The 16,058-nt window shown below is 49.4% G+C and overlaps 1 protein-coding gene across 7 annotated transcripts in view; it reads right to left on the bottom strand.

Moving 5' to 3' along the window:
• The window catches only part of TUT4 (terminal uridylyl transferase 4), a 2,154,442-nt gene that overhangs the window by 138,757 nt on the left and 1,999,627 nt on the right, over positions 1-16,058 (bottom strand). For 4 of the 7 annotated variants that reach the window (XM_069642184.1, XM_069642186.1, XM_069642185.1 and 1 more), the window contains exon 29: positions 11,059-11,578. The exons of 2 other annotated variants lie outside the window; for them this stretch is intronic. In XM_069642184.1, coding sequence (XP_069498285.1) covers positions 11,059-11,578 — 520 coding nt within the window. Of the gene's footprint in view, positions 1-11,058; positions 11,579-16,058 lie in introns of those variants that run through there. One more of the 7 variants, XR_011291019.1, reaches the window with a different exon arrangement.

The raw sequence follows: 16,058 nt of genomic DNA, 5'->3' as shown, positions 1-16,058 counted from the left end.
CAGCTTTGGAGGTCTGCCAAAAAGATGTTCACCATCAAAGGGCATGTTGAAAAGCCAGGCTTGTACGTCAGGAGCAAACCCAGACTTCCGCAACCACGCAAATCTGCACATTACGGTGCTCACCGCCATGGAACGGCTGACACAATCTGCCAAGTCCAGACCCGACTGAACGGATTCACACATGGCATCCTTGCCATCCTGAACGAGAGCAAGAAAACCATCCCGTTCCTCCCCTTCGGGAATATATTCAGCCGCAAAGGAACACAATTCCATAGAGTGTGAGTGAAACCTGCTAAGGCACACACAGAGTTGGCTGCCTGTAAAGCCATAACCCCTCAAGAAAACACTTTCTTCGCCCAGCCATCAAACACTTGTCGTCCCTATCAGGAGGGATGGTAGGGTACGACGCCTGCTTTGCTGGGGCCGTAGCCGCCTGCACCACCAAACTCTCCGGAGTGGGGTGCGTAGTCAAGTAGCAGGGGTCGCTACTGGCTGGACGGTATTTTTTCGGCAAAAATTTGCTCACTGCCAGGAGACTCTCCGGAGCAGTCCAAGCAGCCGCCACCCTTCTCTGTAAAGCCATATGAAATGGCAGCACCGGGTCAGTGGCGGACCTTGGTCAAGGATATCAGTCCGGTCATCCTGCAGTAAATGCACTGGTGGCGCAGACCACCCCAAGTACTCCGTCACCCTTGACATGTGTCGCCTGTACGAAGATTCAGCTTGCGTACCAGGCTCAGGCCTGCCAAACTCAACCTCCGGGGAGGTATCAAGACCACTGGTGTCGTGCAAAGACTGACGCAGGTCTTCCACTGACTATGACCAGATAACAGGTCATCAGGAACCTCATCAGGAGCCAAACATTCCTCAGATTCTTCCTCCACCTCAGAAATGTAATCCAGAGGCTGGAACAAATCCCTGGAAGAGGGCACAGAAAAAGGCTCAAATACAGGCCTTACCGAATTCTTCAGGGCCTTCCTCGGAGTTTCCACCGACACACGGGGTACCTCCGGTAAAGCTTCCACAAAAGGCGTAGAGGGCGTTGCCGGATTCGGCGTCGATGTCGAGCGTGGTGCCGATGGCTTCGATACAGGTCTCGAGGGCGGAGCACCGAGCGTGTCCTACGGCGGCCTTGGTGCCGATGGCGTCGAGGACTTCCTCGGAGGCGGAGCCTCGAGAGAGTCCCTCGACGGACATGGCGCTGATGCATTGACGTCTTCTTAGAAGACCTCACAGGATCCACCGGTCTCGAGGGCGTCGAGGACCGGGACCTGGAGCGGGCATGGCTAGAGCGATCCACCTTGTCCGATCGGTACCTCGAAGGCTCCCGATGATCGCGCCAACCGCCCTAGCCCGAAGGCGTGCGAGCAGTGGCCGGCTTCATTCGAAGGCACAGACGGAACAGAGCCCAGTGATTGGAAAATCGCCATCATCTCCGTACTAAATGCATCCCATTCAGCAGGAGAAGAATGCTTGTTGGGACAAGCAACTCGCCGACGGGCAGAGTCCTCGGACGGGGAATGGCAGGACCCACTCCGGGACTGAGACCCCCCTGGACTTACGCCGACGACGCAGAGAGTCACCTCTCAAATCGTCGGTCGACAGCCCAGCGGATTTTGACTTTCGGGGCTCGGACACCCTACCGACAGAAAGCTTCTTCTTCCGCTCCCGCAAGGCCTTCGATGTTAACTACTGGCAATCCTCACCATTATTCGTGGCGTGGTCCTCACTGAGGCACCAGAGGCAGGAGTCGTGCGACATCTTGGAACCGCAGTCCCGACACTTCTTGAAAGCCGGCCGCAGGGTAGAAGACGAAGACATATCTTCACAAACAAACAAGTTCGAAGAACCGATAGAAATACTCAGAAGAACCGAGGCGCGCCTAGATCTCTTAAGCAAACATGTTTGTGGAAAAAACGGAACTGAGGCTACAGGCGTCGTGCGTCCTACTTATAACATACGGTGACGTCGGCTCGACGGAGGCCCTCAAGGACAGCGTATCAACGTCATCGACGCAGGACTCAGGCAGCATAGCTGTGGCGATTACCTGTCATAGATGTGGAATATGTCAGAGGAACCAATCCCTTAGAAATATATGTATTATATTTACACCAGAATCACTTTAAATACCCCAGATTTTTATGATAGAACACTTAGGAATACTAGATAAAACACTTAAAATGCCACTTTCACTTTTGTGATTGTTCACAGTTACATTTGTAGCAACATTAGAAAGGGAAAAGACAATGTTATCGTATTATGTTTATTGGGCACTCATGTGGTTTTCATCAGGCGATACCGTAATGCATTTACTCTGCAAACACATATAGAAAAGTCACTTAAAGGGAGAAAAATATGTGGTTAGTGCAACATGAGCTTAGTTCAAGGTTCTAGAGATGGTTTCTTCACCTGGCAAGCTTTTAAGTCCAAAAAAGTAACCCTATCTAGAGGCAGTTCGCTTGAAGTATTGACGCGAATTATGATGAGTTCTTGCATATTTCTTCCAGTGGCTAAAGTTATTGAAGTAACAAGTTAGCAACTAACCAAGGAGACCTAAAAACAGATTTAAGAAGGGGGAGACAAGCACTCAGAGGTATGAGGGGTTTTCCCTGGATACCTCTACGTGCACTCCAACGCTCTGGAGCGACTTCATGGAATCAGATAAGCAATATCTTTTTCCCTACAGTACCTTTGGTTTGAAAAAAGGTGTTTGTGTTGGCTTCTCCACGATGTGGCAGCTCTTGACCCGACCTGCAGATTCCTTGGTCTGATGACGAAAGACAGGATGATGGTTGGTATTTCTCAGCAGCAGTCTCGAGAGAGGACCTGCAGCACGACTTTCAGCAACTTCTTGGTTCACTCTGCGGTTTTAGCACCTATGCAGCAGCACCAACAAAGGACACGGATCGTCTGATCAATCTTCTTCGCTTCCTGCAGGTCCCCACACTCTGGTGAGGGGGTCGGTGATTTGGATCAGATCTTTGGAGTATCCTTGCAGGGTTGGCAAAGATTTGGACGGATTCAACCTTTCCACAAAGATGCACTCGAAATGGGCACCAAGTCTCCTGGTATTGGGGTGCACAGCTCTTAAAGCTCCTATGACCTCGGGAGATGGCTCGTTTCAAAGTTTGTCTTGGGACTGGTTATTCCCACCAGCCAAATGGAAGGAGCACCCTCTTCGGAGCTCCTCTGTCGCATAGAAAACAGTGTCAGACAGCAGTGGTCGCTTCACGGTCTTGCAAAGGGCCTGCAGGCATCTCTGGTCGTCGTCTTATTCGGTTACTCCCGTTTCATGTGGTCGACTTGCTTTACACTCCAGAAGCATCACCTTTTATACAGTTCCAGTACACACGCCTTTGCAATCTCTCTCAGAATTTTTTCATAAAGGGCCATTTGGCTACCCCCTATGGGAGCTCGACCTAGTCAGGCACTCTGGCAGACAGAGGACAGGGGCGTGGAAGACTCCTCCCCCACTTCCTGCTGCCTGCCCAAACACTCTGGAGCCTAGGCAGAGATACCAACTGGTTGCCGCCAAAGGCAAAACACACACACATACCTCCACCTTCCAGAATGGTAGAAGAAGGGCTAACAATGAAAAACGCTAGTAATGGCAGAAAAGGAAGGGAGGCCCCATGTTGGTACTTGTGTGCCCCTATTGTGCACTTCCGAGGCAATGGACATAGCCTGCAGTATAAAAAAAACACAATAGTTGGTAGAATGCGTCCACTGCCACCAGCCATAACTAGGTGATTGTCTAGGCGACTAAAAAGTTGCAGGAGCAGAGAGGGAACAAGTTACTTACCTGTAACTATTGTTCTCCAGCATGGATACACATGCTCATGAATATTCCCCATTGTCAGGCTAGGAATCCTCGGTAAAAGAAAAAAACTGTTTCATTTTCACTTACAAAATGTATTTTTCCTTTAAACCAATCACTGTCTTCTGGGTCATACTGCCCCCATCCAATGACAGTCCATCCAATGACAGTCCCTCCCCTAGGCCCCTCCTCTGGCAGCCATCTTCAGATTTGGTAAGCACATAAAGTGGCAGTTTGACCAAGAAGAGCCGCAGAGGTGACAGAGGGAGGGTTTGCATGTGAAGCCATGCCAGACACATGCTGGAGAACAATACTTACAGGTAAGTAACTTGTTCCTTCTCCAGCATGGGGTCTGGCATGGATTCAAATTCTCAAGAATAACAAATACATAGCAGTACAACATTACACAACCGCGGGATGTGGCAAGGCTCAACAGAAGCAATCAACTCTTACCTATGGAACCACGCACCTCAAGCAAACAGTTTGACTGTTCGACTCTGGACTCCTCCCTGGAATCCCTGTCGAGGCAGTAGAATTTTGTAAAGGTGTGCGTGGACCTTCACGCAGCCGCCCTGCAGATGTCCAGCAGGGGCACACCAGACAGGAATGCCGTTGTCGCAGCGATTGCTCTAGTGGAGTGTGCTCTCGGACAGCCGGGCATCGGTCGGTTCGCCAACCGATGACAGTACATGATGCAGCCTGAGAGCCACCTTGAGATGGCAGCCTTGGACAAGGCCTTCCCATGGTTCGCAGAACCAAAGTTCCCGAACAATTGAGAAATCTTCCGAAAACTCTTTGTGCATGTCACGTAGAACTTCAGGGCAGAGCAATGTCTAGCGAGTGCAAGGCCCTTTCATCCAGTGACCAAGGCTTCAGGAAAAAAACAGTTAACACCAAAGGCTCGTTGAGGTGGATTTTCCGACAGAACCTGCGGCGTAAAAGAGGGGTGCGTCCGCAGCACCACCCTCCATTCGTGGAAAGTCAGGATAGGGCCTGGATCTCACCTACCCTCCTGGCAGAGGTGATGGCCACAAGGAAAGCCGTTTTCCACTAGAGGAACTTGAGAGGGGCCTGATGCTTAGGCTCAAAGGGGGCCCCCATGATCCTAGTCAGCTACACGTTGAGTTCCCACATTGGGGCAGGAGCCTTCACCGGCGGGAAAGATCGAAAATGTCCTTTAAGGAACTCCTTGATGAGTCAGTGAGACCAAAGTGAAGGTATTCCTGGAGACCTGGTGTAGCGGGTAGACATCCGCCATAAGTACCTTGATAGAGGCATGTGCCAGTCCGGCGTTGGCCAAGGAAAGCAAGTATGGAAGAATCTGCGGGGCCGTGACCCTCAGAGCGGTAATCTTCGGAGACTGGCACCGCTTTGCGAAACGCTTCCACTTGTGACCGTAGCACTTCAAAGTCGACGACTCCCTGTCCTTGGCAACTCTGGTGAAAAGATCCAGAAACACTGGAAGCTTGACCAGAGGCGACACTGACAGGCTGAGAAGGTCCAGGTACCAAAGCTACTTCGGCCATACCGGGGCGATGAGTACCATCCTGCATTGGCACTGTCTGAGTGTCTTGATGACTCATAGCAAGAGCGGCAACGGAGGAAACGCCTACAGAAACAGGCCTTCCCACGGGATCGATAACGTGTCCCCCAGGCTTCTCGGTTGGTGGAATCTGCTGGCAACCTTCTAGCATGTGGAGTTTGCCGCCGTCGAAAATAGATCGATCTGGGGCCTGCCCCACTTGACGAAGCTGCGGTACACCAGATCCTGCCAAAGTTCCCACTCATGGCAGGAGCACAATTCCCTACTGAGGGAGTCTGCAATGGTGTGCTTGACTCCCGCTAGGTGAAGAGGAATGAGGAACGTCTCTTGTCCTGGTGGCGCAGCGCCACAAGTCTTGCGCTTCCTTGGAGAGCACTGGGGATAAAGTGCCCCCCTGTTTCCAGATGTAGAACATTGTGGTGATGGTGTCCGTGAAAATCCTCACCGCCTTGCCCTTCAGAGACGGAAGGTATGACTTGAGGGCCCAGAACACTGCCCGTAGCTCCAGGATGATATGGAGCTATGGGAGCCACAGGCCTCTGGCGTGCAGACTCCCGGTGTGGGCTCCTCAACCTTCCAGGAAAGCGTATGTGGTGACAGACTCCTGGTATGGAGGTGCCCTAGGTGACGTTGGAGCGAACGCCCGCACCACCTTATCACTAGACGGAACTCCTCGTCGAGCGGGATCTTGTCCGCAAAGCTTCTGGACACATGCATCCAGCGAGCGTCCGGGAACTCCTGAAGAGGTTGCATCTGTAACCTGCAGAGGCAGGGCACGGTATTGAATCTGGCTCCTAGGAACAGCACTTTCTGCGATGGTGTCAAGCAGGACTTTGGATAGTTGATGGAGAATCCCAGATCTGTCAGCAGATGGATGTTTGCCTCTGCGTATCCACTGTCCAACTCCTGCGAGCGGGCCCAGATGAGGAAGTCGTCGAGGTACGGGTATACGTGTATACCCCGTAGACGCAGATGTGCCGCCACCGGTACCAGGCACTTCGTGGATACTCTGGGGGCCGACTTCAGGCCAAAAGGTAGGGCCTTGAACTGGTAGTGCTGTTCCTGCACTACGAAGCATAGAAACGTTCAGTGTTTCCTGTGAATGGGGACGTTGAAGTAGGCGTCATCCAGATCCAGCAACATCAAGAAGTCTCCTTTTTCCAGTTGGCCGATCAGGTGCTGCAACGTGACCATCCTGAATTTTTGGGACATGAGGCATTTGTTCAGACGTCACTTGTCTAGAATGGGCCTCTAGCCCCCGGTCTTCTTTCCAACCAAAAAGTATCTGGAGTAGACTCCGGAGCCCCAGAGTCGCTGGGGAACAAGCTCTATCGCCCCGCTTTGCAGCATGTCCCGTACCCCCTCCAAGAGCTGAAGGATGTGCTGCTCCTGACAGGCCACCTGAGGGATCCACAGAAACCTGCGCTGAAACTCCAGGGTATGACCATGGCGAGAGCATCCAGCACCCATCTGTCGGTGGTGATCTTCTCCCACTCGCTGATGAACCTCGTCAGCCGGCCTCCCACCAGGGTGCACGGGTATGGGCCTGACGTCCTGGTCTGGCGCGCTTCGGCGCTGGCACTTCTGCCCTGCGGGCGACGGCGATGCTGTCCTCTGCCACCATAGGCCTGGGAACGGCCTCTGTAGGCTTCCTGAGTCGTGTATCTGATATGATGTATCATCACCGTATGATGAGAAACATTTTGAAGACCTGCTCGACTTTTTTCTGGAGGAGCAAAAAGAAGAGCAGTGCTGCTGGAGGGTGCCCAGGGAAAGGGGCTTCTCCGTATCCGCCTTGATGGTCCGCAGGGACCCGACGACCTGCCTGAAAAGGTTATTTTTGTCAAAAGGTATGTCCAGTACCTTTGCTTGGACATCCTGGCGGAAATGTGTGGCCTTCATCCAGCCTTGGCGACAAAGGCAGACACTGTTGCCCATCTGCCGGAACCCTGTGTCAGCAATGTCCAGCGCCACTTTGAAAGCGTGATCCGACTCTACCTCCCCTTCCTGGAAGAAAGTGATTGCCTCCATCTTCTTGTAATCGGGGAGGAACTCCAAAATCTGACCCAGCTTGTACCATGCTCCCTGTCGGACCTGGCTAGGATCGCTAGTGCGTTGGCCGCCTTGATGGTGGACGCCACGGTGTAAATCACCTTCCTTCCCATGCTGTCCATCTCCTTCCCCTCGCTGTCTGGAGGGACAGAAGACGAGGACGAGTTAGCCAACCGTTTCCACGTGGTTGCTGAAACTACCAAATCCGGCAATGGTTGCGACCTCAGGCACTTGGGCGTGGATTCTGGCACCCGGTACTACTTCTCCAGCCGATCCCATTTGGCCTGACCCATGCAAGGGTCCAAGAGCGACAGGCCCTCCAACCACACGCGGTCCAGAAGGGGCAACGTCATGATTGTCTTCGTCTAGGCCTTGTGCCTCTGGTACAAGAAACCCTCCTTCCTGGTTTCTTTGGGCACAAGCTGGAATAGCTCAGAGGCTCAGGCGATCATAGAATGGAACAACCCCACCTCATCCAGTGGGGACGCCCTAGGCTGGGGAGACCTGCCACCTGCTATGACGAGGTGAGAATATCGTCATTGTCGTCCGCCATCGTTGCCATATCCATCCCTGTACCCTTGTCTGGGTCTGCTAGGGGAGAGGTGGCCCGCCGCAGATGTGGATGCTGAAATGGGGGCGTCAGATGACGCTTCCTCTTCTTTGCTGGCGGCTGATCAGTGCCATGGGGGATCATTGGAACCGGGCCTTGTGGCATCCTCTTCTGGATCACCGACACAAAGGTTTGGAGGGTCGACACAATGTCCTGCATACACATCCCTCGGCTGAGCTGGCGTGATCAGAACACTAGGCCCAGCGCCGTTGTCGCCATCGTCGTCATCCTCTTACACATCCTTGTGGACTGTGTGTAAGGACTCCAGGTCCCACTTCCATGGTTTGGGCCATGGCCTGGGATTGACCCAGGGCCTCCTTGCCCTCCCCCCCCTTTCCACCCTGAGGGCCGTAACCGGATTCTGAGATGGTGTCCATTTCTTCGGCGTGCCAGCAGACTTTGCCAAAGTCACTGCGTCGGTTTTCTGTCTCGGGGGCAGAGATACCTTCTGCGCTGAGTGGACTACCTTCACAGGGTCAGCCCCCTTAGCCTTCGTGAGAGCAGCCGCCACCAACTCGATCGTCAACAAAATCTTACACTGTGCTGATTGGGCCTTGTTGGGCAGTACAGCCTTCTTCTCCTCCGTCCGCGGCCTCTCAGGCTTCTCCCGCAGTTTAGCTGGGTTGGACTATTTCCTTTTCGAGGAGGAGCTTGATTGTCGGCTGGCAATGGAGGTGGAGGGTGAGGTCGATTGCGCCCTGTCCACTGTGGGACCAGCTTCCGCGGCAACCCCGGACTTGCATTTCTTGGCCTTGTCTGGTGCCCTCAAAGTACTTAGAAGACCACTGCTTGAACCGGCCGGTCCTGGGTGAGGCATGACCCTGCACGAGCACAGGCAGAGGCATTGGCATTAGCATTGGCTTTCAGCCACGCCGCCAGTCTATTGTGCCTATCCTTCATCGTCTTCTAGGAGAAACCGAGGCATATTTCGCATTCTCCTTCCTTGTGGTCTGGATGCAGGCAGTAGAGGCATAGCAGGTGCTTGTCTTCAACAAACAAATTCCGCAGCTCGAATTTGGTGCAGGACTTGAAGAGGGATGTTCCTTCTTTCATCTCCTCCATCATGGTAGGCCCAATGGCCTTCTGGAAACTTCGATGATCTTCGCCCTTGAGGGGTGCTAAAATTCACTGACAACGGATTGCCACTGTCAGCAGATGGAGAAGAGAGCACACAGGCTCTTTTGCAACAAAAATAAAACCTTTTTCTGTCGAAAAAATTAAAAAACATAAAAGTAGCTCGCAGAGCAAAGTAGAGGACTCCCAACACTGAAGCATGCAGTAAAAATCTGAAGATGGTTGCCAGAGGAGGGGTTTAGGGAGAGGACTGTCATTGGATGGGGGCAGTATGACCCAGAGGACAGTGATTGGTTTAAAGTAGAAATACAGTTTGTAAGTGAAAGTGAAACTTTTTTTCTTTTACTGAGATATCCCAGCCTGACGACAGGGGAATATTCACGAGCATGTGAATCCATGCCAGACCCCATGCTGGAGAAAAGGGGGATACTAGATATCCTTTTGGCACTTTACTGAAGGTGGAGTGTGCCAATCTCTAGTAGAGAGTTTTCGGAGAGACACCAAGTACTCTATCCTTAAGAACTGTAGTTACGTAAGGATATATACTTTTTTTTTAAAGGGGGACCCTAGGAGCTGTGTGCTGCAGTAGAAAAACACAGATGCCTTTAAGAGCTATGGAGCAGACAGACTCCATAGTACAGGTGAATACAAAAGAATACAGTTCCAAAAGACAGAGGCCACAAGAATGAATGAGTGAAAAAAGGCTCCACTTATTCAGGATTGAAAGAAAAAGGTCCAGAAGTCCAGCAAAAAGTGCTAGGGGGGGGTCTCACTAGGAGAGGGGCTGAAACACCAAAATGATAAATCTCCCAAACTCCTAACTCCCCCATAACGCTTCAGCTCCATTCCAAAGGGGACCGGGTTGCCATCCTGATCAAAAATTGACCTCATGCACGGGAATAATTCCAATCTAAATTCCAGAATGTAAGACCGATGTATCGGCGACAGAACTGCCTTGATGGGGCCTCTCGACTCAAGGGTAATTGGCGCCGTTGTCGGCTTCGAAAGCATCGAGGGCCTGAGGCCCAACGATGCTAACTTGGCACGGCAAATGGTGCATGAACCACCTGCGGCATCGATGCTGGAGTCGTACCTGCTGCAGCCTTCGTGCATTTGGGTTTTAATTGTCTCCCACTACTTTGGCGGGTCACCCGTATGCACGTGGGAATGACTTATCTGCTCCTCTGATTAATGGTAATCATGTCTGCATCAATGTCTTTCTTCTTCTTGTGGTCAACATCGATGAGGAATGGTCCAGGTCGACCACATGAATGGTCTGACTGCTTCTTCACCTTCTTGTGGTGTTTGTCCTTCTCAGGTGTGGAGCTTCGGTATCAGGAGTGCCGACCGAGGGCCAATTTCACAGATCATTACCTGATCGCCTTCTGGTTCATGTGCTTGCAGGAGTGGCACTGCTCGACGTTGTGTCCAGTCCGAGACATCACACACAAATACTGTGTGGGTCTGTGATGGACATCTTCGAGCCGCAGTCCTTTCAGCATTTAAAACCTCAGGGTTTTGGGGCTGACATATCAGCGTTAATAGAGAGAAAACATTTCAGTCACTGAAAAGGATTGTGTTTCCAACATCATGCTGAGCTCATAGAAAAAAGTTACTGAGGTGTGTGGGCATAGTGACATGACATATGTCCAACCGACATCACATCCGGAGTCGAGGAGTGGCACGGTCGAGACAAGACTAAGTCAATGGACAATGCTGAGCCACACAGGACCCCTCTTTGTTGAAAATGTTTCGGAGCAGCTGACGTTGGAGAGGCTATCATTCACATGAGGAATCTGCAGGAGAATGCAATCCATTAAAAAAACGAATGATGACTGCATAGTTTTATAGCATATTCTTATGTGGACTTCTCTCATACCTTCAGAGTTAAGCAGAGGCCAGCACTGTACATTAATACCAACCATCATCCGTGAACGGTTTAACAAAAGGAGAAAGAATTACCTGAATTGCCGATAGTGCCATTGCTCACCCGTGCATTTGGTGCCAGCGGAGTTTGCCAGTGTCCTTCATGAGTGTTGGGTATTCTTATTGCCCTGGCAGCAGGTTGCGCAAAGATAATGCTTGGATCATTCAAGCTTACATTGCTCTGGTTAGTTGTAGCAATACTGCTGGCAGGTCTCATAGAAAATGTTACACCAGAAGAGTGAGGAGGGGTGCTCGGTGAGGAGTGAATCCCTGACCCATGAAGAGGCCACGAGGTGTTAGAAAGTCGAATTTGGTGTGGGTGGTGCATCGGAAGTAATCCCAAGTTGTGCAGTGCAGAATACTGACCAGGTGGTGAGTGAGGATAGTTAAATACTGGCAGCTGGATCTGGTGGGACTGTTGTACAGCTGTTTGTTGAACAAGCTTTGATTGAGACATGGTTTGCTGTGACTGAGTTGAGGTAACCGAGCTTGATGGTGAACAATTTTGAGTGAATGCCTGAGGCTGTGGAGAATACGATGGCTGATGGCTTTCTGACTATTGAAAGGAAGATAAAAAAACATTTTGATTCAGTCTCACTATTTCAGCTCCATTTCACATTTCATCTTATTTGACAGTTTATAGAGAGCATTAAGAACAGAACAAAGTACTGGCCAACATGCAAGACGTCATCTGGCCTCACATGCTACAACTACGCTGATGACACACAGATCATCTACAAAGTACAAAACGCACACAAAGAAAAAAAAAACCTGCAAGAATGCCTACAAGAACTCTACGGCTGGATGAACACAAACAACCTCAAACTCATTCCTGGCAAAACAGAAATAATGGTTATATCTAAAAACAGCCACTACATCCCATGGCCAACAGAACTAGGAACAGCACTGACACCATCAACAACAGTAAAGAACCTCAGAGTCCTGATGGACAAGGAACTAACACTTGAGCCACAAGTAAATGCTATAATCAAGAAATGCTTCTTCCTCATGCACACAGTAAAAAGGATCCTACCGTTCCTCTCCTTCACCCACAACACACTCAACAGCATTGCACTCATGTCCAGAGTGGACTACACCAACAGCCTATACCTAGGAATGCCAGAACACCTACTAAAGAAACTTCAGCGTATCCAAAATACAGCTGCCAGAGTCCTGCTCAAACTACCATGAAGAGAACACATTAGCCCAGCAATGAAAATACTACACTGGCTATTGATAAAACAGCAAATACTTTTCAAAAAGTGCATACCGCACAGAGCAATCCATGGCCGAGTAGCAGAGTTCTTAAAGAAGAAAATAACCATCTACCATCCAGCAACTCAGATCAAGCTACGACTTTCGACCAAAACCATTCAATAATAGAAAATTCGAAGGAGCATCTTTCTCACACCTGGCTCCTAAAATATGGAATTCCCTACCAAAAAACAAAGGCAATAAAAGGAATCAACTGGAATTCATAAAACAACTAAAAAGGTGTCTCTTCACCGCAGAATCAGAGGGGAATGAGTAGGAATCATAAATTGTGGCAGAAAAAGGAAGCCCCGGGAGGGACCTACAATCCATTGCCTAACCATCCCCAAATGGTGGGTTTAGGGGGGACATTTTGGACCTGTCATGCACACACACCACCACGATAACGGAGGAATACCACAGTAGGCAGGGAACCCCCACTAGAAGTCATGGGAGCAACCCATAACCTTCCTAACCTAACCATCTCTAACCCTAGGGCGGGGTGGGACACACCTCCACGACCCACGTTCACATACCGCTAGACTTCTACAGAAGATAATTACCACACCGCAACACACCTACGGACTAAGATCCCAAACTATCAAAGCACAAAGGATGGTCATAGATGCCAAACACAGAAACCAAAGCAAAGAGCTAACCCAATACTAAAACCTAATTTGTACGCACTCTTCTCCTACGGAAACTCAGGCGACCACATCTCAGCACAGCAAACCGCATGTACTTCACACCACACTGCAACAACATACAAACAACACATAACCATGCAAAATAGCACATGGGAATCACTCAGACTAGAAAATCGCACCCAAGCTCAGCGAACGGTGCAAACTGAACAGAAGCTGCCAATAGAACATATTTTACTTTCCTATTCCCACTGCACCCTACCAACCGCTCCCATGACCTCCCTTTTTCACACCAGCCAGAGCGCCAGGGGATCACTCCGGTGGTGATAGTGCGTGGTACAAGTAACCTTTAATATTAACATCGGGATTCATTGCTTATTATACCAGTATGAATGATTTTTCTTATTTAAAATGTGCTACATTCTCAGATTTTCTCCCTCGTCCGAGCGAAGATCTCTAATACTGCAATTCCTTAATTTGTCCTGAAATTATGTAAAAAACCTACATGGTAAAATGTCTTATTCTACTCACATTGTTGATGTTACAGACTTGACAAGATGTTCGCCAGTCAGATTTTGTGAAATTGTGGGAATCTCAAACAGACAAAACTCACTTCATGTAAGCATTCAACTAACAAAGCATTTGAAACTGAACAAACATAATGCTAAAGCAGTAAATAATAAATAAGTAAGCATATGGATGACAAGAGCATAGTTTATATAAAGAAGTTTGCTTTGTTACTGATTTCAGTAGTTGTTAAAGAAGGTAAAGTTACTCACCTTAGTAATTCACGTACTTAAATAAGCCTTCAACTCAATCACAGCGTCTGTTAGGGAAGTTTTTATTCATAGTACACAGGTGAGGGGTGTGAAGGGAACTACTGGTAATGGAAACACTGTCTCACAGCGCTGGCTTGATATCAGCTTATTAAACACAAATGAATGATTGGGGTAACATAACCCATGAGTAAGCCAACACGTGGTTCGACCGGGTCTTTTTCTAGGCTGTGCACATATTTTTAGACCATTAGAATGTGTATATGCATTAAAATAACAAAAAGTAAACATTGAATGTGCACAATAAAATACACACACACACACACACACACACACACACACACACACTACATTGCCCACAGTAGTGGCCGTGTAGTTATGGTTAAGTTGCTAATCCCATAGGAAGAGCACTTTTTGGGTGGCTTCTAACTTCGCTCTCCCTGGACGAATCCTCACTAAACTTTGCAAAAACATTATATGGCCCACTCTGAATTTTTTTGCAGTTTAGTGAGGTTTGGTTCAGGGGGGTGGGGGGGGGAGTTATAGGGGTGGGCCCAAAATGTGAATAGGGAAAAAAGTTTGCTCATGCCTACAGCTCAAACCGCTGGACGGATTTGCACCAAATTTGCGGCAGGAGCAGCGGCTTGATCCCGAAAGCATGCTTTTGTAAATTTGGTGTAAATCCATCAAGTATTTTTTTTTAAAACTACCAAAAAGTAGGTCTCAAAAAAATCAGTGATATCTATGTCCGCTCCGTGGACAGGACATGTGACGTGTTCGCTGCTTGGCTGGGGTGAAGCGCGAGGTTCATCACATTGTTTTGATGAGCCCGCCATCTTGGATCCATGGACAGCGCTGCGTCGAACGGGGTAAAAATACAATTTCGGGGAGTGTGTAAGAGTGCTTGGGGAGGGTGGGGGGGGTAAGAGATGGGTGAAATGCTGTATTTGTTTAGGTGGCAGGTGCCCCTGATGTGTTCGCCATGTCCGTGGTCTTCACGGCTGTCCGCGGACATAATAAATGCACTACTAGCTAATTTACTTTACTATGATGTTGGTTTTGAGTTGTTAGTATAGCATTGATTGTAATTAATATCCCCTATAAGTAGGCTAAAACCACCGCAGCATAACACACCCATAGGATCAAACATCGATCAAATATCCACAAATCAAAAGTTTGTGTACTGTTTGATTTGTAGAGTTTGTATGTGAAGTTTTGGCTAAGTCATGCAATTAAGATTGTAGAGTTTGGTAACATATCCATGGAAGTAAACATTTTGGATTGCGGTGTATGGTTAGATGATTGCTTGAATGGTTGTGTTATGCAGCAGTATTTGTGAGTTGAATTATTATATACTTACTGTTTGACTTTTTGTGATTGGATATATTTTTTTCATGACTTGGGTGTCATGCACAATAGGTCAGTTACACACTCATACAACACCTTGCATAACACTCTGACACAAAGGACTGTCAGGCTCCCCGGGTCACAGTCAAACCCTCAAGTTGTCCCATCACCTAGGGTACAGGGGAGTCGCCATCACCGATGGTTTCAGGTCACACGCAGAGGACGGCGTTGTTTGTTTCCTCGTCTCCAATGGCAACTGCCATGGAGATTGCGATCGGGCTGGAACAGCCGATCGCGATTGCTTCCTGGTTTCACATCGACTTCCCGATCACGTGCACGAAGTCCCGCTCACGTGATCGGGAGGCGGCTCACATAAAAGCCGGGAGCTTTGAATCACTCGCCGCTTCACAGCTGTTTCACAACACTGTTCGGCGTTCTTGACTCTTGTTTTTTGGCCACATCGGATTTTGACTTCAGGCTTACACATCACGGATATTGGTACTTTGGACCTTTGGCTTACGCATAATGGACTGCTTTGGATTTTCCCTATCTGCTCACTTACTACAACACGGATTTTGACCCTTGGATTGCTTACGACCTTCCTTCCGTTCTTTCTTGGAAAACATTACGTGCACAAAAAGGGTTACGGGTGGTCAGCCCGTACCTGCCTCCAGGTATTTGACTGTTTGAATCGTTGGCGCTCCCTTGCACCAAAACCTCAGGCTCCCTTCCACTGAACATAGGTAAGAGAGTATCATTTATTTGCATTTAACTAAAGCACTGTCTTTGCCTGTATTAACCCCGACTTCCTTCCAACAGTCTCTGGGGTCCTCGGCGCCATCTGATTCAGCGAACCATCAACCACCTGTGGCCTCAAAGCTCGCACAGGGAGTGTTTATCTTTCTCTCCCTGTGGGTGATTTGTGGACAGAGGCTCAATACTCTTCACTTCGTGGCAAGTCACGACAGACTGTGAAGCCGTTGCGCTGTGTCGAGTATGGAGCCTGTAGCCGAAGACC

Source organism: Ambystoma mexicanum, chromosome 1q (assembly GCF_040938575.1).
Source record: "Ambystoma mexicanum isolate Mex_15411 chromosome 1q, UKY_AmexF1_1, whole genome shotgun sequence".
Lineage (NCBI taxonomy): Eukaryota > Metazoa > Chordata > Amphibia > Caudata > Ambystomatidae > Ambystoma > Ambystoma mexicanum.
Note: the sequence above shows the minus strand (reverse complement) of the source record. Positions and strands in the feature narration are given on the sequence as shown.